The sequence below is a fragment of the Salvelinus namaycush genome, chromosome 36, assembly GCF_016432855.1.
Source record: "Salvelinus namaycush isolate Seneca chromosome 36, SaNama_1.0, whole genome shotgun sequence".
Classification (NCBI taxonomy): domain Eukaryota; kingdom Metazoa; phylum Chordata; class Actinopteri; order Salmoniformes; family Salmonidae; genus Salvelinus; species Salvelinus namaycush.
The window spans coordinates 13,643,608-13,670,220 of NC_052342.1; the positions used below are offsets into that span (position 1 = coordinate 13,643,608).

At 43.6% G+C, this 26,613-nt stretch overlaps 1 protein-coding gene across 1 annotated transcript in view; it reads left to right on the top strand.

The window, feature by feature from the left end:
• The window catches only part of si:ch73-335l21.1 (insulin receptor substrate 1-B), a 73,789-nt gene extending 51,553 nt beyond the window's left edge, over positions 1-22,236 (top strand). Inside the window, exon 4 of the mRNA XM_038975827.1 lies at positions 21,154-22,236. Within this exon, the coding sequence (XP_038831755.1) occupies positions 21,154-21,161 (8 nt within the window). The 3' untranslated portion in view covers positions 21,162-22,236. The remainder of the gene's footprint in view (positions 1-21,153) is intronic.
• The last annotated feature ends 4,377 nt before the right edge of the window (positions 22,237-26,613 follow it).

Below are 26,613 nucleotides of genomic sequence, written 5' to 3' on the forward strand. Positions count from 1 at the left end.
CTCTGAGGAGTGTGTCTTGGTGGAGGCTGTGTGTTTTGTGTGTGTGTGTGTGACTCATTTATATGTTGTCACAGAAATGTCACAGAGGCTGGTGTTAGAGAGAGAGAGAGTGTGTGTGCGTGTGCGTTTGTGCGCAACTGTGTATTTGTGTGCAATTATGTACATCTGTGTCTCTCAGGGATGCAAACTAGTCACCTTTTCGGTTTTTGAATCCAAAAATAGGTTACCTACGTGATTTGCGCAGATCCGATGAGAAAAGTGTGGGTGAGGGGGGGGCTTTGGATCAATACTGGCTGTATCCAAGGCTCAGCCAATCATTCACATAACAACAGAATGCAGCACGCGACTGAAGAGAGAAGAGACAACCAATGTGCTAGTTACAGCATCAGCGAGCGCTCTGGAAAGAGTGGAGAGTGGAAAGGCAGTTTGCCAGTTAACTTCTCTGGGATATGTGGGACGGTAGCGTCCCACCTAACCATCAGCCAGTGAAATTGCAGGGCGCCAAATTCAAAACAACAGAAATCTCATAATTAAAATTCCTCAAACATACAAGTATTATACACCATTTTAAAGATAAACTTCTCGTTAATCCAGCCAAAGTGTCTGATTTCAAAAAGGATTTACGGCGAAAGCACACCTTGCGATTATGTTAGCTCAGTACATAGCCACCGAAAAACACAGCCATTTTTCCAGCCAAAGAGAGGAGTCACAAAAAGCAGAAATAGAGTTAAAATTAATCACTAACCTTTGATGATCTTCATCACATGACACTCATAGGACTTCACGTTACACAATACATGTATGTTTTGTTCGGTAAAGTTCATATTTATATCCAAAAATCTGAGTTTAGGCGGGACGCTACTGTCTCACTTGGCCAAAAGCCAGAGAAAATGCAGCGCGCCAAATTCAAATAAAATACTATAAAAATCAAACTTTCATTAAATCACACATGAAATATACCAAATTAAAGCTACACATGTTGTGAATCCAGCCAACATGTCTGATTTCAAATAGGCTTTTCGGCGAAAGCACACCTTGCGATTATGATAGCTCAGTACATAGCCACAGAAAAACACAGCCATTTTTCCAGCCAAAGAGAGGAGTCACAAAAAGCAGAAATAGAGTTAAAATTAATCACTAACCTTTGATGATCTTCATCAGATGACAATCATAGGACTTCATGTTACACAATACATGTATGTTTTGTTCGGTAAAGTTCATATTTATATCCAAAAATCTCGGTTTACATTGGCGCCATGTTCAGAAATGCCTCCAAAATATCCGGAGAAATTGCAGAGAGCCACGTCAAATAACAGAAATACTCATCATAAACTTTGATGAAAGATACATGTTTTACATAGAATTAAAGATACACTTGTTCTTAATGCAACCGCTGTGTCAGATTTCAAAAAAACTTTACGGAAAAAGCACACCATGCAATAATCTGAGACGGCGCTCAGATATAACAACATTTCTCCGCCATGTTGGAGTCAACAGAAATACGAAATTAAATCATAAATATTCCCTTACCTTTGATCATCTTCATCAGAATGCACTCCCAGGAATCCTAGTTCCACAATAAATCGTTGTTTTGTTCGATAATGTCCATTACTTATGTTCAAGTAGCTACTTTTGCTAGCATGTTTAGTACACATGTCCAAACGCTCACGCAGATGCAGGCGAACGTCAGACGAAAACTTCAAAAAGTTATATTACAGGTCGAATAAACTTGTCAAACTAAGTAGAGAATCAATCTTCAGGATGTTGTTATCATATACAGTGGGGAGAAAAAGTATTTGATACACTGCCGATTTTGCAGGTTTTCCTACTTACAAAGCATGTAGAGGTCTGTCATTTTTATCATAGGTACACTTCAACTGTGAGAGACGGGAAAAAAAAAAAAAAGCAAATTAATTACTTAAAAATCATACAATGTGATTGTCTGGATTTTTTTTCTTTCCGTGTCTCACAGTTGAAGTGTACCTATGATTAAAATTACAGCCCTCTACATGCTTTGTAAGTAGGAAAACCTGCAAAATCGGCAGTGTATCAAATACTTGTTCTCCCCACTGTATATCCAATAACGTTCCAACCGGAGCATTCCTTTGTGTCTACAGAAATAATGGAACGCAAGGCGATATCATTTGGAATGCGCGTGACCAAGAACTGGCACTCTGCCAGACCACTGACTGAAACACCTCCCATCCGGTCCCACATCACAGTAGAGGCTTCATTCAACGTTCTACAGACTGTTGACATCTAGTGGAAGGCGTAGGAAGTGCAAACAGATCCATATCTTACAGGGATTTGAATAGGCGATGAGTTGAACATCGACCAGCCTCAGAATTCTCACTTCCTGTTTGGATTTTTTCTCAGGTTTTTGCCTGCCATATGAGTTCTGTTATACTCACAGACATCATTCAAACAGTTTTAGAAACTTCAGAGTGATAGTGTGCATATATTGGCATCTGGGACAGAGTAGGAGGCAGTTCACTCTGGGCACGCTATTCATCCAAAAGTGAAAATGCTGCCCACTATCACAAAGAAGTTAACTTACAGCAGCGCATCCTCTGACGATAACGAAGAGGTAAAGTAGGTGAGAAGCCTGACCACGGAGACAAGGGGTGAGAAGGTGATGAAGCGTACTTCATGAGCTGTAACCAAAAAACAACTGGCATTTGGAAAGTTTGAGGTGAGGCAGAAAGTGTGGTGGAACAAGTATTGTTAGCATTAAGTAACGTTATCTTGCCAGCTGGATCGAATTCTCCCTTAGCTAGCCAGAGAAATGTTGAGCAACATTAGCCAACTTAACTGATCAAATAATTGAGTTTATGGTGTAAAAATTAGCTGGCTAATAAAGCCAGACAGCTAACATTAGCTAGCTAACGTTACAACATCACATGAGCTAACGTTAGTAACCTAACCAATTCTCTATAGTATTAACTGTTAATGTTATACGACTCCTTGCCGTTCCTCAAGTTATAACGCGTTAACGTTAGTTGCTTCCTGAACCTTGGCAATCTGTGTGAAATGTTAACTAGCTGACGAACTAACTACTGTTTGAACTAATGTTTTCCCTCTACAGTATGTGGTTAATTTTCAGAATGAGAGAATTAGTTGAAAATGAGGCGTTGCTTGTTAAACAAGTGGATTCAGGGATGAAGTGTAGCTGGAGCTGGACCTGGCTTAAGCTGGATGCCATTATAGAGGTGAAAGGAACACCACACACTTTCCCTCTTTCTCACTTTTGCTGGTACATTGTAGAACAGATGTCCACAGGCAGAAAGTGTACAATGTAATAATGTGTAGCCCAAATATATTGTATTTGTTGTGTTGAACTTGACAGTAACACTTGTGTGAGTGAGGGGGGATTATTACATTTTTTACTCTGTGAATTTAATTTTTGCACAGATGTAGCATTGTGCACTTGATCGATGTCTACTGTAGTGGCCACTATAATAGAGCAAAAATAGAATGCCTGTTTGTTTCATTCTATTTCTACTTTAAGATGTGTTTTTCCCAAGTGCAATATTTAGATGTGTGTGGCCACAAGCGTTCAATTATAAAGGCTGTCATGGTAACAAGTGTTCTATTATAAAGGCTGTCATGGTAACAAGTGTTCTATTATAAACGCTGTCATGGTAACAAGGGTTCTATTATAAAGGCTGTCATGGTAACAAGTGTTCTATTATAAAGGCCGTCATGGTAACAAGTGTTCTATTATAAAGGCTGTCATGGTAACAAGTGTTCTATTATAAAGGTTGTCATGGTAACAAGTGTTATATTATAAAGGCTGCCATGGTAACAAGTGTTCTATTATAAAGGCTGTCATGGTAACAAGTGTTCTATTATAAAGGCTGTCATGGTAACAAGTGTTCTATTATAAAGGCTGCCATGGTAACAAGTGTTCTATTATAAAGGTTGTCATGGTAACAAGTGTTCTATTATAAAGGCTGTCATGGTAACACGTGTTCTATTATAAAGGCCGTCATGGTAACAAGTGTTCTATTATAAAGGCTGTCATGGTAACAAGTGTTCTATTATAAAGGCTGTCATGGTAACAAGTGTTCTATTATAAAGGCTGTCATGGTAACAAGTGTTCTATTATAAAGGTTGTCATGGTAACAAGTGTTATATTATAAAGGCTGCCATGGTAACAAGTGTTCTATTATAAAGGCTGTCATGGTAACAAGTGTTCTATTATAAAGGCTGTCATGGTAACAAGTGTTCTATTATAAAGGCTGCCATGGTAACAAGTGTTCTATTATAAAGGTTGTCATGGTAACAAGTGTTCTATTATAAAGGCTGTCATGGTAACACGTGTTCTATTATAAAGGCCGTCATGGTAACAAGTGTTCTATTATAAAGGCTGTCATGGTAACAAGTGTTCTATTATAAAGGCTGTCATGGTAACAAGTGTTCTATTATAAAGGCTGCCATGGTAACAAGTGTTCTATTATAAAGGTTGTCATGGTAACAAGTGTTCTATTATAAAGGCCGTCATGGTAACATGTGTTCTATTATAAAGGCCGTCATGGTAACAAGTGTTCTATTATAAAGGCTGTCATGGTAACAAGTGTTCTATTATAAAGGCTGTCATGGTAACAAGTGTTCTATTATAAAGGCCGTCATGGTAACAAGTGTTCTATTATAAAGGCTGTCATGGTAACAAGTGTTCTATTATAAAGGCTGTCATGGTAACAAGTGTTCTATTATAAAGGCTGTCATGGTAACAAGTGTTCTATTATAAAGGTTGTCATGGTAACAAGTGTTCTATTATAAAGGTTGTCATGGTAACAAGTGTTCTATTATAAAGGTTGTCATGGTAACAAGTGTTCTATTATAAAGGCTGCCATGGTAACAAGTGTTCTATTATAAAGGCTGTCATGGTAACAAGTGTTCTATTATAAAGGCCGTCATGGTAACAAGTGTTCTATTATAAAGGCTGTCATGGTAACAAGTGTTCTATCATAAAGGTTGTCATGGTAACAAGTGTTCTATTATAAAGGCTGCCATGGTAACAAGTGTTCTATTATAAAGGTTGTCATGGTAACAAGTGTTCTATTATAAAGGATGTCATGGTAACAAGTGTTCTATTATAAAGGCTGTCATGGTAACAAGTGGTCTATTATAAAGGCTGCCATGGTAACAAGTGTTCTATTATAAAGGTTGTCATGGTAACAAGTGTTCTATTATAAAGGCCGTCATGGTAACAAGAGTTCTATTATAAAGGCTGTCATGGTAACAAGTGGTCTATCATAAAGGCTGTCATGGTAACAAGTGTTCTATTATAAAGGTTGTCATGGTAACAAGTGTTCTATTATAAAGGCTGTCATGGTAACAAGTGTTCTATTATAAAGGCTGTCATGGTAACAAGTGTTCTATTATAAAGGCTGTCATGGTAACAAGTGTTCTATTATAAAGGCTGTCATGGTAACAAGTGTTCTATTATAAAGGCTGTCATGGTAACAAGTGTTCTATTATAAAGGCTGTCATGGTAACAAGTGTTCTATTATAAAGGCTGTCATGGTAACAAGTGTTCTATTATAAAGGCTGTCATGGTAACAAGTGTTCTATTATAAAGGTTGTCATGGTAACAAGTGTTCTATTATAAAGGTTGTCATGGTAACAAGTGTTCTATTATAAAGGTTGTCATGGTAACAAGTGTTCTATTATAAAGGCTGCCATGGTAACAAGTGTTCTATTATAAAGGCTGTCATGTTAACAAGTGTTCTATTATAAAGGCCGTCATGGTAACAAGTGTTCTATTATAAAGGCTGTCATGGTAACAAGTGTTCTATCATAAAGGTTGTCATGGTAACAAGTGTTCTATTATAAAGGCACATGTGTTCGGAGTTTGTTATAACCAATTTATTGATGTGATTATGATATGCTATAGGTCAGGCCCTATTGGTCACATGAATGCGATAAAGAGAGCTGAGGGAATTGGGAATGTTTTTCCTAAAGGAATTAGAGATTTCGGTAAGATAACTTTTCAGTCAGAAATGGCTGTAATTATGTTGCAGCTTCAGCAACATGGACAGAGCCATAAACACTGTTGAAGTTCCGTAGTGGTCGCTGCAGCATGGAGGCGAGCGAGACAACGGGTGCTAGTCCCACAGTCACTCGCTGTCAGTTGTAAGCACTATCAAATTAATTGCGGTCAGACTCCCTTTAGTCATTTGTGTGCCTTAATTATCAAACAGTTCGCTTTAGGTATCCGACAAGCTCAGTGCATATAGTTGATTTGATTAAAACACATATGATGTGCCTCCCGGGTGGCGCAGTGGTCTAGGGCACTGCATCGCAGTGCTAACTGCGCCACCAGAGTCTCTGGGTTCGCGCCCAGGCTCTGTCGCAGCCGGCCGCGACCGGGAGGTCCGTGGGGCGACGCACAATTGGCATAGCGTCGTCCGGGTTAGGGAGGGTTTGGCCGGTAGGGATATCCTTGTCTCATCGCGCTCCAGCGACTCCTGTGGCGGGCCGGGCGCAGTGCGCGCTAACCAAGGGGGCCAGGTACACGGTGTTTCCTCCGACACATTGGTGCGGCTGGCTTCCGGGTTGGAGGCGCGCTGTGTTAAGAAGCAGTGCGGCTTGGTTGGGTTGTGCTTCGGAGGACGCATGGCTTTCAACCTTCGTCTCTCCCGAGCCCGTACGGGAGTTGTAGCGATGAGACAAGATAGTAATTACTAGCGATTGGATACCACGAAAATTGGGGAGAAAATGGGATAAAATTTTAAAAAAATAAATAAATAAAAACACATATGATGTGTCTATAAATTGAAAAATACACGTTATAACATTTCGACCAATCAACACACACACACACACACGTCACCATGATCTTTCACAAAACACATAATCAACCAACAGCACTTAACAACACAAACACACAGTCAGTCAGGCATAGATGTTAACACTCTGCCTGACCCCATGGGCACACAGTCACCAGTACATATTTAAATGTACCCTCACATGACAGCAGTGGTGCTTGATGCGCGTTTTGGTTGGTAATACGATAGATACCCAGTTGTACTCTAAAAGCCTTTTCAATCCATCTGCAGTTGACCTCACTGTGAAAAGACGTGGCCACTCCAGGACCACTTAAACACACATACGCAGTACACAAACACGCCTAACCCCACCACTCCAGCCTACCATCGGGAGGCCGCTGATGAATAGAAACAGATAGACTAGACAAAGGACAAATGAATACGAAATGAAAGATAAACAAAAAAAGCTGGGGAGGGGTGGCACATCTTCCTGATCTGTCATCCCTCACTCCACTGGATGTAAGCTCTCTGTGTGTCTCTCTCTCTCTCTCTCTCTCTCTCTCTCTCTCTCTCTCTCTCTCTCTCTCTCTCTCTCTCTCTCTCTCTCTCTCACACACAACAGGAAGTGTTAATTGGGGAGTATAGTGGTTATTTCCTTTCCATTCCTGGGTGAGTCAATCCTTTCATAAGTCCTAATGCACCAAAGATAAGGTCCTATGTGCTTCTCTGCGGCTGGCGGAGAGCATTGTGTGACGGACACTAATTACTGACGCAGGCTCGCTGAGCATCACAAGCCTACTGACATGGGATGTGTTCCAAATGGTAGAGAGACCGAGACCAAGGATGCAAACTGGTCAGGGCCCAAAAAGGCGACACTTTTTTTGCACTGAAACATGCAAATAAAATCCCTGCTAGGGGGAAATGCAGGTTTTAACTAATTAAACAACAAAGAATATGATCTGCATGTCTCTGTGTGTAAAATAAAAAGGTTCATGTGACCCTAACTCACAGCTACAAAATGTAAAGAAAGCAATCGAATGTTATTTGGTTGTTGCCTAAACTTTACTGCAAATGACACTTTTGAGAAAAAACAATACACTAACATTGCAGTTATCCATGACAGCCTTTATAATAGAACACTTGTTACCATGACAGCCTTTATAATAGAACACTTGTTACCATGACAGCCTTTATAATAGAACACTTGTTACCATGACAGCCTTTATAATAGAACACTTGTTACCATGACAGCCTTTATAATAGAACACTCGTTACCATGACAGCCTTTATAATAGAACACTTGTTACCATGACAGCCTTTATAATAGAACACTTGTTACCATGACAGCCTTTATAATAGAACACTTGTTACCATGACAACCTTTATAATAGAACACTTGTTACCATGACAGCCTTTATGATAGACCACTTGTTACCATGACAGCCTTTATAATAGAACTCTTGTTACCATGACGGCCTTTATAATAGAACACTTGTTACCATGACAACCTTTATAATATAACACTTGTTACCATGGCAGCCTTTATAATAGACCACTTGTTACCATGACAGCCTTTATAATAGAACACTTGTTACCATGACAGCCTTTATAATAGAACACTTGTTACCATGACAACCTTTATAATAGAACACTTGTTACCATGGCAGCCTTTATAATAGAACACTTGTTACCATGACAACCTTTATGATAGAACACTTGTTACCATGACAGCCTTTATAATAGAACACTTGTTACCATGACGGCCTTTATAATAGAACACTTGTTACCATGACAGCCTTTATAATAGAACACTTGTTACCATGGCAGCCTTTATAATAGAACACTTGTTACCATGACAACCTTTATAATAGAACACTTGTTACCATGACAACCTTTATAATAGAACACTTGTTACCATGACAACCTTTATAATAGAACACTTGTTACCATGACAGCCTTTATAATAGAACACTTGTTACCATGACAGCCTTTATAATAGAACACTTGTTACCATGACAGCCTTTATAATAGAACACTTGTTACCATGACGGCCTTTATAATAGAACACTTGTTACCATGACAGCCTTTATAATAGAACACTTGTTACCATGACAGCCTTTATAATAGAACACTTGTTACCATGACAGCCTTTATAATAGAACACTTGTTACCATGACAGCCTTTATAATAGAACACTTGTTACCATGACGGCCTTTATAATAGAACACATGTTACCATGACAGCCTTTATAATAGAACACTTGTTACCATGACAACCTTTATAATAGGCAATTATGTTAATCAGCACAACAGTTTTCAGCTGTGCTAAAGAAGCAATTCAACAGGCCTTCTTTAGACTAGTTGAGTATCTGGAGCATCAGCATTTGTGGGCTCGATTACAGGCTCAAAATGGCCAGAAACAAAGACCTTTCTTCTGAAATTCGTCAGTCTGTTCTTGTTCTGAGAAATGAAGGCTATTCCATGCGAGAAATTGCCAAGAAACTGAAGATCTTGTACAATGCTGTGTACTACTCCCTTCACAGAACAGCGCAAACTGGCTCTAAGCAGAATAGAAAGAAGAGTGGGAGGCCCCGGTGCATAACTGAGCAAGAGGAAAAGAACATTAGAGTGTCTAGTTTGAGAAATAGACGCCTCACAAGTCCTCAACTGGCAGCTTCATTAAATAGTACCCGCAAAACACCAGTCTCAACCTCGACAGTGAAGAGGCGGGACGCTGGCCTTCTAGGTAGAGATCCTCTGTCCAGTGTCTGTGTTATTTTGCCCATCTTAATCCTTTATTTTTATTGGCCAGTCTGAGATATGGCTTTTTCTTTGCAACTCTGCCTAGAAGGCCAGCATCCCAGAGTCGCCTCTTCACTGTTGACGTTGAGACTGGTGTTTTGCGGGTAGCTCTAGCTCTAGGTAGCTCTAGGCGGCCAGCTCTAGGAAGAGTCTTGGTGGTTCCAAACTTCTTCAATTTAAGTATGATGGAGGCCACTGTGTTCTTGGGGACCTTCAATTCTGCAGAAATGTTTTGGTACCCTTCCTCAGACCTGTGCGTTGACACAATACTGTATCGGAGCTCTACGGACAATTCCTTCGACCTCATGGCTTGGTTTTTGCTTTGACATGCACTGTCAACTGTGGGACCTTATATAGAAAGGTTTGTGCCCTTCCAAATCATGTCCAATCAATTGAATTTACTACAGGTGGACCATAATCAAGTTGTAGAAACATCTCAAGGATGATCAATGGAAACAGGATGCACCTGAGCTCAATTTCAAGTCTCATAGCAAAGGGTCTGAATACTTATGTAAAGAAGGTATTTCTGTTTTTTATTTTTAATACATTTGCAAACATTCTACAAACCGGTTTTCGCTTTGTCATTTTGGTGTATTGTATATAGATTGCTGAGATTTTTATTTATTTAATCAATTTTAGAATAAGGCTCTAACAAAATGTGGGAAAAGTCAAGGGGTCTAAACACTTTCCGAATGCACTGTATATTTTTTGCGGTCGACCAACAGCCTACTGACCAAATAATCAACCTGTTGCCTAAATGGGGTCAGCCCTAGTGTGTTTCTTAGTGTGTGTCAGCTAAGGTCTGCGAAACGTACGTGTGTGTGTTGGGGACATAGCCTCCTGGGATGGTTAAAAACAGCAGCGTTGCAGACATGCTTTATGACTACAGACAGCTACTGTTACCCTGCTGTCCAGATAGTCCAACTGATCCAACTGGATCCCACCGCTCTCCCTTACACACGACCAGCCAGCAACTCTACTGCTGCTCTCCCCCTCAGCGACACATGTGCACACATATGTCAAACATGCACACACACGCAGACATTCCGGTACAAACACACGCACACACATCAGCTGTCTCTTCACCACAGGGCTCCAAACGCCAACATTTCATTAGGATGAGCAGAGCAAAAAATCAACCGCTGTAAGTCTACCAACCTACTTACGTGTGGGGGAGTGATGGAGGGGGGAGTGAGAGAGAAATGGATGGAGGGAGGGAGGGTGGGTGTTGAGAGCTCTAAAAAATATGTTCTATTTTTCTCTTTCTTTTGCCACTGGTGAGGAGAAGGGAAGGAGAGAGCCCCTATGGAGTACCTAGCATTCCCTGGGCTCATGGATAAATATTTGCGGTGCCATGTTGGGCCTGGCTGGCTATCTACCCGCCACATGCGCACACACACACACACACACACACACACACACACACACTCTCTCCTGTGCACCCTGTTTCACAGAACTGCACTCCTCTGAATTAAGGTCCTAAGGTTACACATGGTAACTCTAAACACCACAGGGGGGAGGGAGGAGGGATGGGGTGCCACTTGCATCTCTATTAATAATGACACTGTTTATTAGGAGGTCTCAGGACAGGGGTCCGGGCATGTGGACACACACAGACACACCAGTTTCTGCCTCCTGAGTCATGGTATGATGTTCTCTAATAAGAAGTTTGGTCAGCAGTTTTGTTCTCTCTTTGTCTACATTTCCTAAGAAGTTTGTCAATCAATCCCTTTGGGGCTCTAATCTAGTAACCAATATTTCTGACTTTGAAAAATCAGTTTTAGGTGAAACAAAAACAGGGGATGTGAAATAGCCTTAGAGGGACATGTTTTTCTTAACCACAGATCTAGGATCAGATTACCCTCCCCTAACCTCAACCACTCTGTGAGTACAAACAAAACTGACCCAAGATTAGTGTCTAGACCAGGGATGGGCAATTTTGATGGGGGTGGGGGCCCACAAAAAAGCTGAACTGCTGATGCTTGCGAGTGCTACATTGTGTGCAAAACATTTTAGCAGCCTGCCTCTTGACAGCAGAGAGAAATGTTTTACAGTTCATTTCATGCAATTCTACACATTTTGCCATAGGGTGGAGAAAAAGTAGCAAAATCAATGCCCCCCCCCCCGAACAGTAAATTTACCATGGTTACTAGGTTTAGATGGCTGGCTGCTAAACTGATTTACCAATCTCAAAAATGTTAGCTGACATGGGCTAATTGAGTGACAAGAGAAAAACTGCTGACGCACAACCAATTTCTAAGTTGCACCTTGTGTATTCTACTATTCTAACCTGCAAAAGTAAGTTGAGACCCCAACTGAGTAAAAAAAAAATATATATATATATATATAGTGTGTATATATATACAGTACCAGTCAAAAGTTTGGACACGCCTACTCATTAATTTTCTACATTGTAGAATAATAGTGAAGACATCAAAACTATGAAATAACACATGGAATCATGTAGTAACCAAAAAAGTGTCAAACAAATCAAAATATATTTTATATTTGAGATTCTTCAAAGAAGCCACCCTTTGCCTTGATGACAGCTTTGCACACTCTTGGCATTCTCTCAACCAGCTTCACCTGGAATGCTTTTCATGAGGTAGTCACCTGGAATGCATTTCAATTAACAGGTGTGCCTTGTTAAAAGTTAATCTGTGGAATTTCTTTCCTTCTTAATGCATTTGAGCCAATCAGTTGTGTTGTGACAAGGTAGGGGTGGTATACAGAAGATTTGGTATATTTGGTAAAATACCAAGTCCGTATTCTGGCAAGAACAGCTCAAATAAGCAAAGAGAAATGACAGTTTTTTATTTTTTATTTCACCTTTATTTAACCAGGTAGGCTAGTTGAGAACATGTTCTCATTTACAACTGCGACCTGGCCAAGATAAAGCAAAGCAGTGTGACACAAACAACAACACAGAGTTACACATGGAATAAACAAACATACAGTCAATAATACAATAGAACAAGTGTGCAAATGAGGTAGGATAAGGGAGGTAAGGCAATAAATAGGCCATAGTGGTGAAATAATTACAATATAGCAATTAAACACTGGAGTGATAGATGTGCAGAAGATGAATGTGCAAGTAGAGATCATTACTTTAAGACATGAAGGTCAGTCAATCCGGAAAATGTCAAGAACCTTGAAAGTTTCTTCTAGTGCAGTCGCAAAAACCATCAAGCGCTATGATGAAACTGGCTCTCATGAGGACTGCCACAGGAAAGGAAGACCCAGAGTTACCTCTGTTGCAGAGGATAAGTTCATTAGAGTTTCCAGCCTCAGAAATTGCAGCCCAAATAAATGCTTTGCAGAGTTCAAGTAACAGACACTTCTCAACATCAACTGTTCAGAGGAGACTGTGTGAATCAGGCCTTCATGGTCGAACTGCTGCAAAGAAACCACTACTAAAGGACACCAATAATAAGAAGAGACTTGCTTGGGCCAAGAAACACGAGCAATGGACATTAGACCAGTGGAAATCTGTAATTTGGTCTGATGAGTCCAAATTTGAGATTTTTGGTTCCAACCGCCGTGTCTTTGTGAGACGCAGAGTAGGTGAACGGATGATCTCCGCATGTGTGGTTCCCACCGTGAAGCATGGAGGAGGTGTGATGGTGAGGGAGTTCTTTGCTGGTGACACTGTCTGTGATTTATTTAGAATTCAAGGCACACTTAACCAGCACGGTTACCACTGAATTCTGCAGCGATACTCCGTCCTATCTGGTTTGCGCTTAGTGGGACTATCAATTGTTTTTCAACAGGACAATGACCCAACACACCTCCAGGCTGTGTAAGGGCTATTTGACCAATAATGAGAGTGATGGAGTGCTGCATCAGATGAACTGGCCTCCACAATCACCTGACCTCAACCCAATTGAGATGGTTTGGGATGAGTTTGTAACGGGTGTCTAGATCTTCCTCCTCCTCAGACGAGGAGAGGAGAGAAGGATCGGAGGACCAAAATGCAGCGGGTTGTGAATACATAATGATTTATTTGAAAGACTAAGACAAACACGAAAAACACTTGGAAAATTACAAAATAACAAAACCGATGTAGACAGACCTAAACCATGAAAACTTACATAAACACGAAGCACGTAGGAACAGGTACAGACTATAACAAACGAACGAACAAACGCTACAGTCCCGTGTGGTGCGCAGACACAGACACGGACGACAATCACCCACAAACAAACAGTGAGAACAACCTACCTTAATATGACTCTCAATCAGAGGAAACGTCAAACACCTGCCTCTAATTGAGAGCCATACCAGGCAACCCAAAACCAACATAGAAACAGAAAACATAGACTGCCCACCCAAAACTCACGCCCTGACCAATAAACACATACCAAACAACAGAAAACAGGTCAGGAACGTGACAGAACCCCCCCCTCAAGGTGCGAACTCCGGGCGCACCCCTACAACTCAAGGGGAGGGTCTGGGTGGGCATCTGTCCGCGGTGGCGGCTCCGGCGGTGGACGAGGACACCACTCCACCACTGTCTTTGTCCCCCTCCTTAGCGTCCTTTGAGTGGCGACCCTCGCCCCCGACCATGGTCCAGGAACCTTCACTAAGGCCCCTCCTACGTAGAGGAGACAGCTCAGGACAGAGAGGTAGCTCAGGACAGAGAGGTAGCTCAGGACAGAGAGGTAGCTCAGGACAGAGAGGTAGCTCCGGACAGAGAGGTAGCTCCGGACAGAGAGGTAGCTTAGGACAGAGGGACAACTCTGTACTAATGGCAGCTCCGGACTGAGTGGCAGCTCCGGACTGGGTGGCAGCTCCGGACTGGGTGGCAGCTCCGGACTGAGTGGCAGCTCCGGACTGAGTGGCAGCTCCGGACTAAGTGGCAGCTCCGGACTGAGTGGCAGCTCCGGACTGAGTGGCAGCTCATGACTGGAGGGCAGCTCATGACTGTAGGGCAGCTCATGACTGTAGGGCAGCTCATGACTGGAGGGCAGCTCATGACTGGAGGGCAGCTCATGACTGGAGGGCAGCTCATGACTGGAGGGCAGCTCATGACTGAAGGGCAGCTCATGACTGAAGGGCAGCTCATGACTGTAGGGCAGCTCATGACTGTAGGGCAGCTCATGACTGTAGGGCAGCTCATGACTGTAGGGCAGCTCTGGCAGCTCCTGACTGGCTGGCGGATCTGGCAGCTCCTGACTGGCTGGCGGCTCTGGCAGCTCCTGACTGGCTGGCGGCTCTGGCAGCTCCTGACTGGCTGGCGGCTCTGGCAGCTCCTGACTGGCTGGCGGCTCTGGCAGCTCCTGACTGGCTGGCGGCTCTGGCAGCTCCTGACTGGCTGGCGGCTCTGGCAGCTCCTGACTGGCTGGCGGCTCTGGCAGCTCCTGACTGACGGACGGCTCTAGCGGCTCCTGACTGACGGACGGCTCTAATGGCTCGGGACAGACGGGCGGCTCTAATGGCTCGTGGCAGACGGATGGCTCAGAAGGCGCTGGGCAGACGGATGGCTCAGAAGGCGCTGGGCAGACGGATGGCTCAGAAGGCGCTGGGCAGACGGATGGCTCAGAAGGCGCTGGGCAGACGGATGGCTCAGAAAGCGCTGGGCAGACAGATGGCTCAGACGGCGCTTGGCAGACAGATGGCTCCGATGGCACTGGGCAGACGGATGGCTCAGACGGCGCTGGGCAGACAGGCAGTGCAGAAGGCGTTGGGCAGACGGCCGACTCTGACCCGCTGAGGCGCACAGTAGGCCTGGTGCGTGGTGCCGGAACTGGTGGTACCGGACTGGAGACACGCACCTCAAGGCTAGTGCGGGGAGCAGGAACAGGGCACACTGGACTCTCGATGCGCACTATAGGCCTGGTGCGTGGTACCGGAACTGGAGGTACCGGGCTGAGGGCACGCACCTCAGGGCGAGTGCGGGGAGAAGGAACAGTGCGTACAGGGCTCTGAGGACGCACATGAGGCTTGGTGCGTGGTGCAGGCACTGGTGGTACTGAGCTGGGGCGGGAAGGTGGCGCCGGATATACCGGACCGTGTAGGCGTACTGGCTCCCTTGAGCACCGAGCCTGCCCAACCTTACCTGGTTGTATGCTCCCCGTCGCCTGACCAGTGCGGGGAGGTGGAATAACCCGCACCGGGCTATGTAGGCGAACCGGGGACACCATGCGTAAGGCTGGTGCCATGTAAGCCGGCCCAAGGAGACGTACTGGTGGCCAGATATGTAGAGCCGGCTTCATGGCACTTGGCTCAATGCTCAATCTAGCCCTACCAGTGCGGGGAGGTGGAATAACCCGCACCGGGCTATGCACACGTACAGGAGACACCGTGCGCTCTACTGCGTAACACGGTGTCTGCCCGTACTCCCGCTCTCCACGGTTAGCCTGGGAAGTGGGCGCAGGTCTCCTACCTGCCCTAGACCCACTACCTCTTAGCCCCCCCCCAAGAAATTTTTGGGTTGTACTTGCGGGCTTTTCGGGCTTCCGTGCTAGACGCGTCCCCTCATAACGCCGGTTCCTCTCTCCGGTTTCCTCCGCTCTCCGAGCTGCCTCCAGCTGTTCCCATGGGCGGCGATTCACTTCAACTTTAGCCCATGGTCCTTTTCCTTCTATGATCTCCTCCCAAGACCAGAAATCCTGCTTCGTGCGCTGTCCGTTAACCCGCTGCTTGATCCGGGTTTGGTGGGTGATTCTGTAACGGGTGTCTAGATCTTCCTCCTCCTCAGACGAGGAGAGGAGAGAAGGATCGGAGGACCAAAATGCAGCGGGTTGTGAATACATAATGATTTATTTGAAAGACTAAGACAAACACGAAAAACACTTGGAAAATTACAAAATAACAAAACCGATGTAGACAGACCTAAACCATGAAAACTTACATAAACACGAAGCACGTAGGAACAGGTACAGACTATAACAAACGAACGAACAAACGCTACAGTCCCGTGTGGTGCGCAGACACAGACACGGACGACAATCACCCACAAACAAACAGTGAGAACAACCTACCTTAATATGACTCTCAATCAGAGGAAACGTCAAACACCTGCCTCTAATTGAGAGCCATACCAGGCAACCCAAAACCAACATAGAAACAGAAAACATAGACTGCCCACCCAAAACTCACGCCCTGACCAATAAACACATACCAAACAACAGAAAACAGGTCAGGAACGTGACAGAGTTGGACTGCAGAGTGAAGGAAAAGCAGCCAACAAGTGCTCAGCATTATGTGGGAACTCCTTCAAGACAGTTGGAAAAGCATTCCTCATGAAGCTGGTTGAGAGAATGCCAAGAGTGTGCATAGCTGTCATCAAGGCAAAGGGTGGCTACTTTGAAGAATCTAAAATATATTTGGATTTGTTTAATACTTTTTTAGCTACTACATGATTCCATATGTGTTATTTCATAGTTTTGACGTTTTCACTATTATTCTACAATGTAGAAAATAGTAAAAATAAAGAAAAACCCTTGTGTGAGTAGGTGTGTCCACATTTTTGACTGGTACTGTATATATTATAATAATAATAATAATATATTTTAAATTGATCTGAGGGCCTTCAAAAGGGCGCCGGCCGCCGAATGCGTCAAGACTCTAAGGCTGGATGGAGCCCCATGCTGCCTTGCCTGTCTTTATGTTAGTAAATCACCTCTCTGACCTGAACACTATTTATTCTGCAGCCTTCTACGAATACTTTGGCAGAAAAGTGGAAGAGAGGGAGAGGCAGAGCGAGGCTTGATGTCCAAACTGTGGAACACAGGTCATAGATAGGGCATACTTCAGCCTTAAACGTCAGCCCTACAACACAGTTATCTAATGTGTAAGGTGGGCATTAGAGGTTGTCACATCCACAATTCTAAATAATGTCATGAGTCGTATGTGCAGTTTTAACTGACTTGTCCGGGAAGGGCCCATACAGATCAGAACGCGACTGCTGCAGAAGGGAGAGAGAGAGACATTTGATCATTTATGCTGCTGCTCTTGCTTTTCACGAGAGTGGAGCGTGGTGAGTGTTATCTAATCAATGGAGGATGCAATTAAAATGATGGAAGGAGAAGGAGAGGCTACAATGATCAAGAGCCGACAGGTAGGCTGCTACTTCATATCCCGAATGGAGTTGTTATACAGTAGAATGAGAAAGGACATGCGCTGTTTTACCCACTACCCTTTGCTCTTGTTGGCTTCCCCCTCTCCCATTCTGTAGCCAGGGACAGGACGTCCTTAAACAGATCAGGACGCGCACACACACAAACACAGTCACACACCCACATGCTTTCTCCTTCCCATTCCCCATCAAACAAATGCCAAAGCAACAAGTCCCTATCCTCCATCGGTATTGGTACACAGCCACACCCACCCATAGCTTTTACTGCATACTGCAGGCCTTACCTGATCCTCAGCACAGCACAGCACAGCACATACATCTCCCAGCTGTCTCTCTCACACACACACACACACACACACACAGAGAGACTGCATTTCTCACTCGCTATATATCTCTCTCTCTGCTCTTTGCACTGGTCCCCTCTTCCCTACTGGCTTTCATAAGACACTCTCTTTGCTTGGCAGAGACCTTCCTATGGTGATTCCCCCCCCCCCCCCCACCTTGTGTGTGCATGTGTACTGTGGCTGCGACATTGTGTGTTTTAGTACGCACATTGCACAGGTTCAAATCCCTAAGAAGATATGCATACACTCATACATACTCACATTCACACACCTGCCTAAACGAACGTTATATAACTTGACAGCCGTGAAGTAATTGGCAGTGGGTCAGAGGGGTGAGTGTGTGTGTGTGTGTGTGTGTGTGTGTGTGTGTGTGTGTGTGTGTGTGTGTGTGTGTGTGTGTGTGTGTGTGTGTGTGTGTGTGCGTGCGTGCGTGCGTGCGTGCGTGCGTGCGCGCGAGTGAGTGAGTGTGCGCTATGGGCTCCCCGTTTCAGCCAGTGTCAGACTACTAAGTACAGTGACCCCATCACAGACAAACAACTGACGCAGATAGACAAGACAACTGACGCAGATAGACAAGACAACTGACACAGATAGACAAGACAACTGACGCAGATAGACAAGACAACTGACGCAGATAGACAAGACACTAGAGGGATCCACATACCGGTGTGTGACACACAGAACAAGGCATTGCATCTTAATAAACAACTTGTATTAAGTGAGCGGTCACGGACACTGACTCGCAGACTGACAGATGCAAGGGTGACACACAAACACACTCAAATCAATCTACTTAAAGGCACAGGAAACAGGGTGTCTTATCCTTAATGAATCGCTAAAGTGAGCCGTGACAGAAAAGGACATTGACAGCCCCAGACAGGCAGACGAACACACGCAGACACCCACCAAAACACACACGCACCACAATGACTGCTCCAACAAGTGAGTCATCACTGCCCCAGACAGACACATAGACAGACAGGAGGACTGAAATAGAGAGGGAACAGTTTATTGGCCAGTCAGTGGCAGAGGCAGGTCGTAGCCCCATCTGGCCTTAAGAGTTAAGGAGCCTGCAGAGAGGGACAGTCACACTCACACAGACTCCCGCAGACTCCCGCAGGCATCATCACATCGATTAGATCTCAGAACGGAAAGACAACTCAAGGAAATGAATGAGATCGATAGACAAGCAGAGAGCGGGAAGGAGAGAGAGAGAGAGAGATCTGATTACAGTAGAAAGGAAACGCTTCCTGTCTGGTCTGGTTGCATATGACTGCACCGATGTCAGTGGTTAGTGTGTGTGTGTGGGGTGTGTGTGTGTGTGTGGGTGGGTGGGTGGGTGGGTGGGTGTGGGGGTGGGTGGGTGTGGGTGGGTGGGTGGGTGTGTGTGTGTTTGTTTTCACATTTAGATCTAGAACAGAAGAGGATGCATCTACTAGCAGAATGGATTGGTACTGTTTATTATAGTCTGGTCTAATGTGCCATCCATGTAATCCTCTGTAAATCCCAGTCACTGTCTCCTCAGACACTCTGTGTCTAGACGCGTGTGTGTGTTGGCGTGCCAATGCGTGGGTGTGTGTGCCCACACCAATATGTGTGTGTTTGTGTGCGTGCCAATGCATTCCCTGTCTCCCTGGGTCCGTTGGGCTGATTGTTGGTGCGGCTCTCTCAGGCTGAGCTGCACTGGCTGCTGTGTCGGGACGCTAAATATAGCACTGCACCAGGAAGAATAAGAAGAATGAGGAGGGGGAGGCACCAGAAATATAGACGAGACACTTTTTTCATTAACAGTTAGAGAGCAGGCCTGGGAAATTTCAGGGAACAAGGGAGTCCTTTCTCTCAATCAGTCACCATTCATCACTGTGTTTATTTGATGTATCCGCCATGTGGCCGGCCCCCAGCAAACTTTCCTCCTATTTTAAACTGCCCTTTAATGACGATGTTAAAAACATGATGATTATTGTAGACCTACAGTACATACTTGTCACATGTGACTGTTAGCTACCCCTAATAAAGGGATAATCGACCAATGGAGAGGAAGACGTGTGAGAGTCGTGTTATGGTGTGCATTTTCAGTCCTTTTCCTTTCCGTAGCCTAAATATCCTCCGTCAGTACGACCCTCGAAGGCATTATCAATCGTACAATAGGTTCCATAACAAAGCCAGTGTTATGTGTGTGTGTGTGTGTGTGTGTGTGTGTGTGTGTGTGTGTGTGTGTGTGTGTGTGTGTGTGTGTGTGTGTGTGTGTGTGTGTGTGTGTGTGTGTGTGTGTGTGTGTGTGTGTGTGTGTGTGTGTGTGTGTGTGAATGTGGAGCTCTCAATGGTTCCATGTTATTGAAATAATGATGACCTTTTCTTAGTGACGTACTTGCTTTAGTTTTGTAATAAGATGGGGAAAAGACTATATTGCCCTAAAACAATACATGTACACACACACACACACACACACATTCTCTCTCTCTCTTGTCCAACCTCTCTCTCTCTCTCTGTATTTCTCTCTCTCCATATTTCTCTCTCTGTCTCTCTCTCTCTGTCTCTCTCTCTCTCTCCGTATTTCTCTCTCTTTTGTCCAACCTCTCCATATTTCTCTCTCTGTATTTCTCTCTCTCTCCATATTTCTCTCTCTGTCTCTCTCTGTCTCTCTCTCCGTATTTCTCTCTGTCTCTCTCTCTCTCCGTATTTCTCTCTCTTTTGTCCAACCTCTCTCCATATTTCTCTCTCCGTATTTCTCTCTCTCTCTCTGTATTTCTCTCTCTTTCCATATTTCTCTCTCTCTTGTCCAACCTCTCCGTATTTCTCTCTCTCCGTATTTCTCTCTCTCTCTGTATTTCTCTCTCTTGTCCAACCTCTCTCTCTCCGTATTTCTCTCTCTCTCTCCACATTTCTCTCTCGTTCTCTCTCTGTATTTCTCTCTCTTGGGCGGTCTCACACTCCTCCATTCCATCCCTCTGTTGAACTTCACCGTATATATTTCATTTAAGAACACAATATTCCCCTGTGGATAAACAGACATAGATATTTTATTGTAGATTTGCAAACAATGTTGGTGATAAGGTGTGGTAGTCAGTAGATGAATGTCATAATATTTAGTTCATCTTCATATCATATTCTGTTGTTTACTGTTCTTCTAACCCAGCCATTTCCTCTGCTTCCAGAATGCTGATGTCTATGCCCTGGCCTTGGAATTATGGGGGGAAATTACAGGAGACTTGGAGATCCCTAGCTCCTCATCCTTTTGTGACAACCAATGGGAAGAGAGAGGAGTTGGAATGGTCACGCCCCTGAAGCACTTTGGAAAGACTGATGGAAAACCTTTATTTTGTTGCTTTCAGTTTATTGGTTGTGATTCCAATGGGGATGCGTGCCGATGATAGCCCGTGAAGGGAGGACTCTCAGCCAATAAGAGAGAAGAATAAAGACTGACTGCGGACCGGGAGCCAATGATATTTTTCGATCATCAACCTAAATGAAAACACAATTAACCAATCAAAAAGCAGGATTTCATCTAATGATTGCTGAATATACATAGTATTATAAGGAAATATATAGAAGTATATATCTTTTCAAAAGTGCCTAATTTTTTTGATTGTAGCCATTTTACAAAGAACTTAGCATTGACTAAGGAACTGAAGAAGCTTCAGTTTTTGTGCTCCTTTTGAAGTAGAATATGTTGTGGCAACCAGATGTAACGGACAAAGAAGAGAGCACTGGTACTGGTATATATTCTGAATAATAATGATGATGATGATAATAATAATAGCAATTAGCTGGCCTGACTGTGTTACTGTGAGAGATGTTAGCGGCATAGCTTCTATTGACTTTATGCTCACCGCTTCAATGTAGCTGACAGATGTTTCTCTCCCTCTCTTTCAATATCTCTATCTCTCTCTGCCCACACCTCTCATCCAATAATGCAGAGTTATTCTATATCACATATCAACATGCTCACATACTACACAATATGCTCTGGTCAATATGTATTTAATGCACAGAGAGACACTTGGCACTTGTTGCCGGGAAAGACAACTATAAAAAACAATTGTATGGAACTATATTTAACTATACATAGTTCTTTCAAATACATGTATTAATTATAAGACAGAAATAGATTACTCCACAATTTCCGTAATCTTAGCCTATCTATACTGAACAAAATATAAACGCAACATGTAAAGTGTTGGACCCATATTTCATGAGCTGAAATAAAAGATACCAGAAATGTTCCATACACACAAAAAGCTTATTCTTTAGCTCCCGAGTGGTGCAGTGGGCTAAGGCACTGCATCTCACTACAGATCCTGGTTTGATTCCAGGCTGTGTCACAACCGGCCGTGATTGGGAGTCCCGTAGGGCGGCGCACAATTGGCCCAGCGTTGTCCGGGTTTGGCTGGGGAGGCCGTCATTGTAAATAAGAATTTGTTCTTAACTGACTTGCCTAGTTAAATAAAGGTTCAATAAAACATCTATAAATACATCTCTAAAATTGTGTGCACAGATTTGTTTACATCCCTGTTAGTGAGCATTTCTCCTTTGCCAAGATAATCCATCCACCTGACAAGTGTGGCATATCAAGAAGCTGATTAAACAGCATGATCATTACATAGGTGCACATTGTACTGGGAACAATAAAAGGCTACTCTAAAATGTGCAGTTTTGTCACACAAGAAAATGCCACAGATGTTTCAAGTTTTGTGCAATTGGCATGCTGACTGCAGGAATGTCCACCAGGGCTGTTGCCAGAGAAATTAATGTTGATTCTTCTACCATAAGCCGCCTCTAACGCTGTTTTAGAGAATTTGGTAGTATGTCGAACCAGCTTCATAACTGCAGACTATGTGTAACCACACCAGCCCAGGACCTCCACATCCGGCTTTGTCACCTGCGGGATCGTCTGAGACCAGCCACCCGGACAGCTGATGAAACTGAGTTTGCACAGCAGAACAATTTCCTCACAAACGTCTCAGGGAAGCTCATCTGCGTGCTCGTCGTCCTCACCAGGGCCTTGACCTGACTGCAGTTTGGCGTCGTAAACGACTTCAATGGGCAACTGTTCACTTTCTATGGTCACTGACACTCTGGAGAAGTGTGCTCTTCACTGATGAATCCCGGTTTCAACTGTACCAGGCAGATGGCAGACAGTGTGTATGGCATCCAGCGGTTTGCTGATGTCCATGTTGTGAACAGAGTGCCCCAATGGTGGTGGTGGGGTTATGGTACGGACAGGCATAAGCTACAGACAACGAACACGTTTGCATTTTATCGATGGCAATTTGAATGCACAGAGATACCGTGATGAGATCCTGAGGCCCGTTGTCGTACAATTCATCCGCCTCCATGTCCTCATGTTTTCAGCATGATAATGAACGGCCTCAGGGATCTGTAAACAATTCCTGGAAGCTGAAAATGTACCAGTTCTTCTTGGCCTGTATACTCACCACACGTCACCCATTGAGCATGTTTGGGATGCTCTGGATAAACGTGTAGTCCAGACTACTTTACACAGCCATTGAAGAGGAGTGGGGCAACATTCCACCGGCCAAAATCAACAGCCTGATCAACTCTATGCGAAGGAGATGTGTCGTGTTCCATGAGGCAAATGTTGATCACACCAGATACTGACTGGTTTTCCATTTTTGTTCAGTGTTGTAATTTTAGAATCACCCACGTTTGGTAGGCTATACTGTTTCATGCAACACTTTCTGGCCATGGGCATGGTTGTTCATGCAGGGGTTACAATGTGCCACTGTTCAAACGTTGGTATAAGGTCTCAAAAGGTCAGCGGCAATGCAACGGGAGCAAACGAGTTTGGTACAGGGACAGACATTTTTTACATGCAAATCTGATTGGATACAGCATTTGATTATTGAAATATCAGCCTCAATTTAACTTCCAAAGTTATTTTTTTCTTTCTGAGGGCTAATCGGGAACTGTCCCAGGAAATTTGGGACTGTCCCAGTAAATCTGGGACATTTTGTCACGCTAGTCCATAGGGATAAAAGAGGTGCTAACAATAGCCCTTGCTAATGTTGGCTTACCTAACGTCTGGCTTTGATAACATGGCGTGCCTCGCTAGCTGTGGGCAACATGCTAACTTTTGCCTAGTTAGCAAAGTATTCGGTTCTGAGGCATAGATAGGGCCACCATCCTCCTTTATGTTTCTCAGTTGCCGTCTTTCTCTCTCTCTCTTTGGCTCTTACTTTATACTCTCTCTGCTATGCATTAGCACTAAAGTGCCTGCCTGTATGTATGTCTATCTGTCTGCCTGTCTGTCTATATGTCTGTCCCTTTCTTTCCCTTTAGCGCTATGAAGGCAAAATATATATAGTCTATTTTCCTCTTATTTCTCTATTTGTGGCTGTGCAATATTGTGTAAACTTAAGGAACCCTGCCCTTATTGATGGTTCAATGATGTTCAAGGATGTAGTGACCCATGTAATGACTTGACCAATGGCCCCTGCCTTCGTGTTTGTATCGTCACTAACCGGGTCAAAGCCCGTAACAAAAGGGAGACAACATGGAGATAAGGAATAACAAAATATATTTATTAACTAAGGTAACCTAAATGCAATTAACAATGGTGTGTGTAATCAGTAATCAGTAGTGTAAGTGAGTGTTTTGCTTGCATAAATGTGATAATGTGGGGTGTTGAAAGGTGCTAAAGCAAACAACCAAAAGGCCACAAAAATACCACAACAGAATCTATGAAGGTGTCTGCATAGAGAGAGTCTCCCCAATGATTGTGGAAGAGGTCTATTTATCCTGGGACACACCCGGGCCCAGGTGTTTCCCATGTAGCTGACGACCCTCCCAACTCCGCCCACCGGCATCCTAATAAGGAGACAAGAGCACAGAGAGAATATGGCAGACAGAGTGGGAGGGTCGTCACAGTACTGGGTTCATGCTGGCTGTTTTGGCCCCGTGGAGGACTCCATTGAGGACCTCATCTATGGATGGCCCTATCAGTGCCAAAACAAAAATACCTTTTGACTCTTTGACAATATATTAAATAGCTAGCTACAAGTTCAGACCTTTTTTTTTATTTTCTTGTATGTTAAATGCTATTATAACCTTGCCTTGATTTTGCAAAAAAAAAACTGTCTTGGATGTTTGAGAGACATCTTGCCTCCTTAGTTTGCCTCTGGGACACGTATGAAAGAAAGGGGTGAGAGGAAGCACTTCTGAAATTACTTCATGAACAATACTTACCATAAGTTGCCAATATGAGCCGTCACTGAAAGAGAAAACACCCTTCAAAGAGAACCACATTTCTCTGTCCAACGTTTCACTACCAGCACGTATGTATATTCCGACGGTCAGTCCAAGGTGTCTGCCTCGTGCACTTCGTCCTCACTCTTGTCACATGACTGTCGGGACTCGTAGCATAACAAAGCAGCTTTATTGCTACCAGATTAGGATCTGTGGTCAGGGCAATTGGCCATAATGGTTTCTAATGCAGAGGTGAGATTAGGAAAGTAGTTGGTTTCCAACCTCACTGTGCCGGGTTTGTTTCTAATGACGGTTCACTGCAAGGCACAACAAGGCAGTGATACGAGCACACACTTACACATTAAAACACAAACAGTAAATAGTGTCAATGTTTCCAAAAGTTTTGGGGAAATGTTTTCTTTTGTTATATAATGACTCCACAATCTTCCAAACTGAAGCCAGAGAGTTCACTCTGAAATCAAAGTTAAGTCTGATGCTTTCTGGCCTCAAAAGTGGACAATGGTCATGAACCCAGTCACTGTTGAGGTCTGAAAGCATCAATATATATAACAAACTTTAACTTTGGAGTGAACTATCACTTTAAAGAGCTACTGAACATACCGATTGACACCTGTGTTTTTCTGTTGCTCACTAGAAAAACAAGGTTTCCTGATCGATTCCGCGTTTGGTTAATGATGTTTGCCCCCGTGAGACACTAGACGGGAAGCCTATTTCACTTCCTCAAAATCAATTTAACATAACTCAAGAAATCTGTAATTAGTTTTGATGTTTTGCCGAGGATGTTTTAGTCATGCAATTTTACATCTAACTAAGGTGTTTGGTGCAGTATTTCTCAAGTAAACAAATGTGTGAGGTGCTGGGCAGGTTTGTCTCACTATGTATGCTATTGGATAGAGAGCAGGTCTGTCTCACTTTCACTGTCTATGCTATTGGATAGAGAGCAATCACCGCAGCTGTTCACAACCATGTTAGTGGGCAAATGGACACCATCAAATCAAAACCCAACCTTCATTTACCTGGTGTGACGCATGGACGTTCCAAACTCCGTTTTAGACCAGACTGACTTTATGACCAAAATTATCCTATTTACACCTTGCAGTCAATTTTGACACTAGAATGAATGTTTCTGACTCATCTCGATGCCATATGGGCCATTTCCAAATTGATTTGTTTCTTTTTAAAATGAAATTAATGAATGGTGATCATGTATAATGAACTTTATTTGGGAGAATTCAGGGGTTGGGGGTGTTAAGCTTAGTTGCTGTTCTCCATGACGATAGGGTGTTCTAGATTATGGGAAAATACAAATTTTTCCTATCTACAATTCTAAATGGGAAATTCTGATGCTCTTTGACTGTGATGTGACAATTTCACTTTTGTTGCTTGAG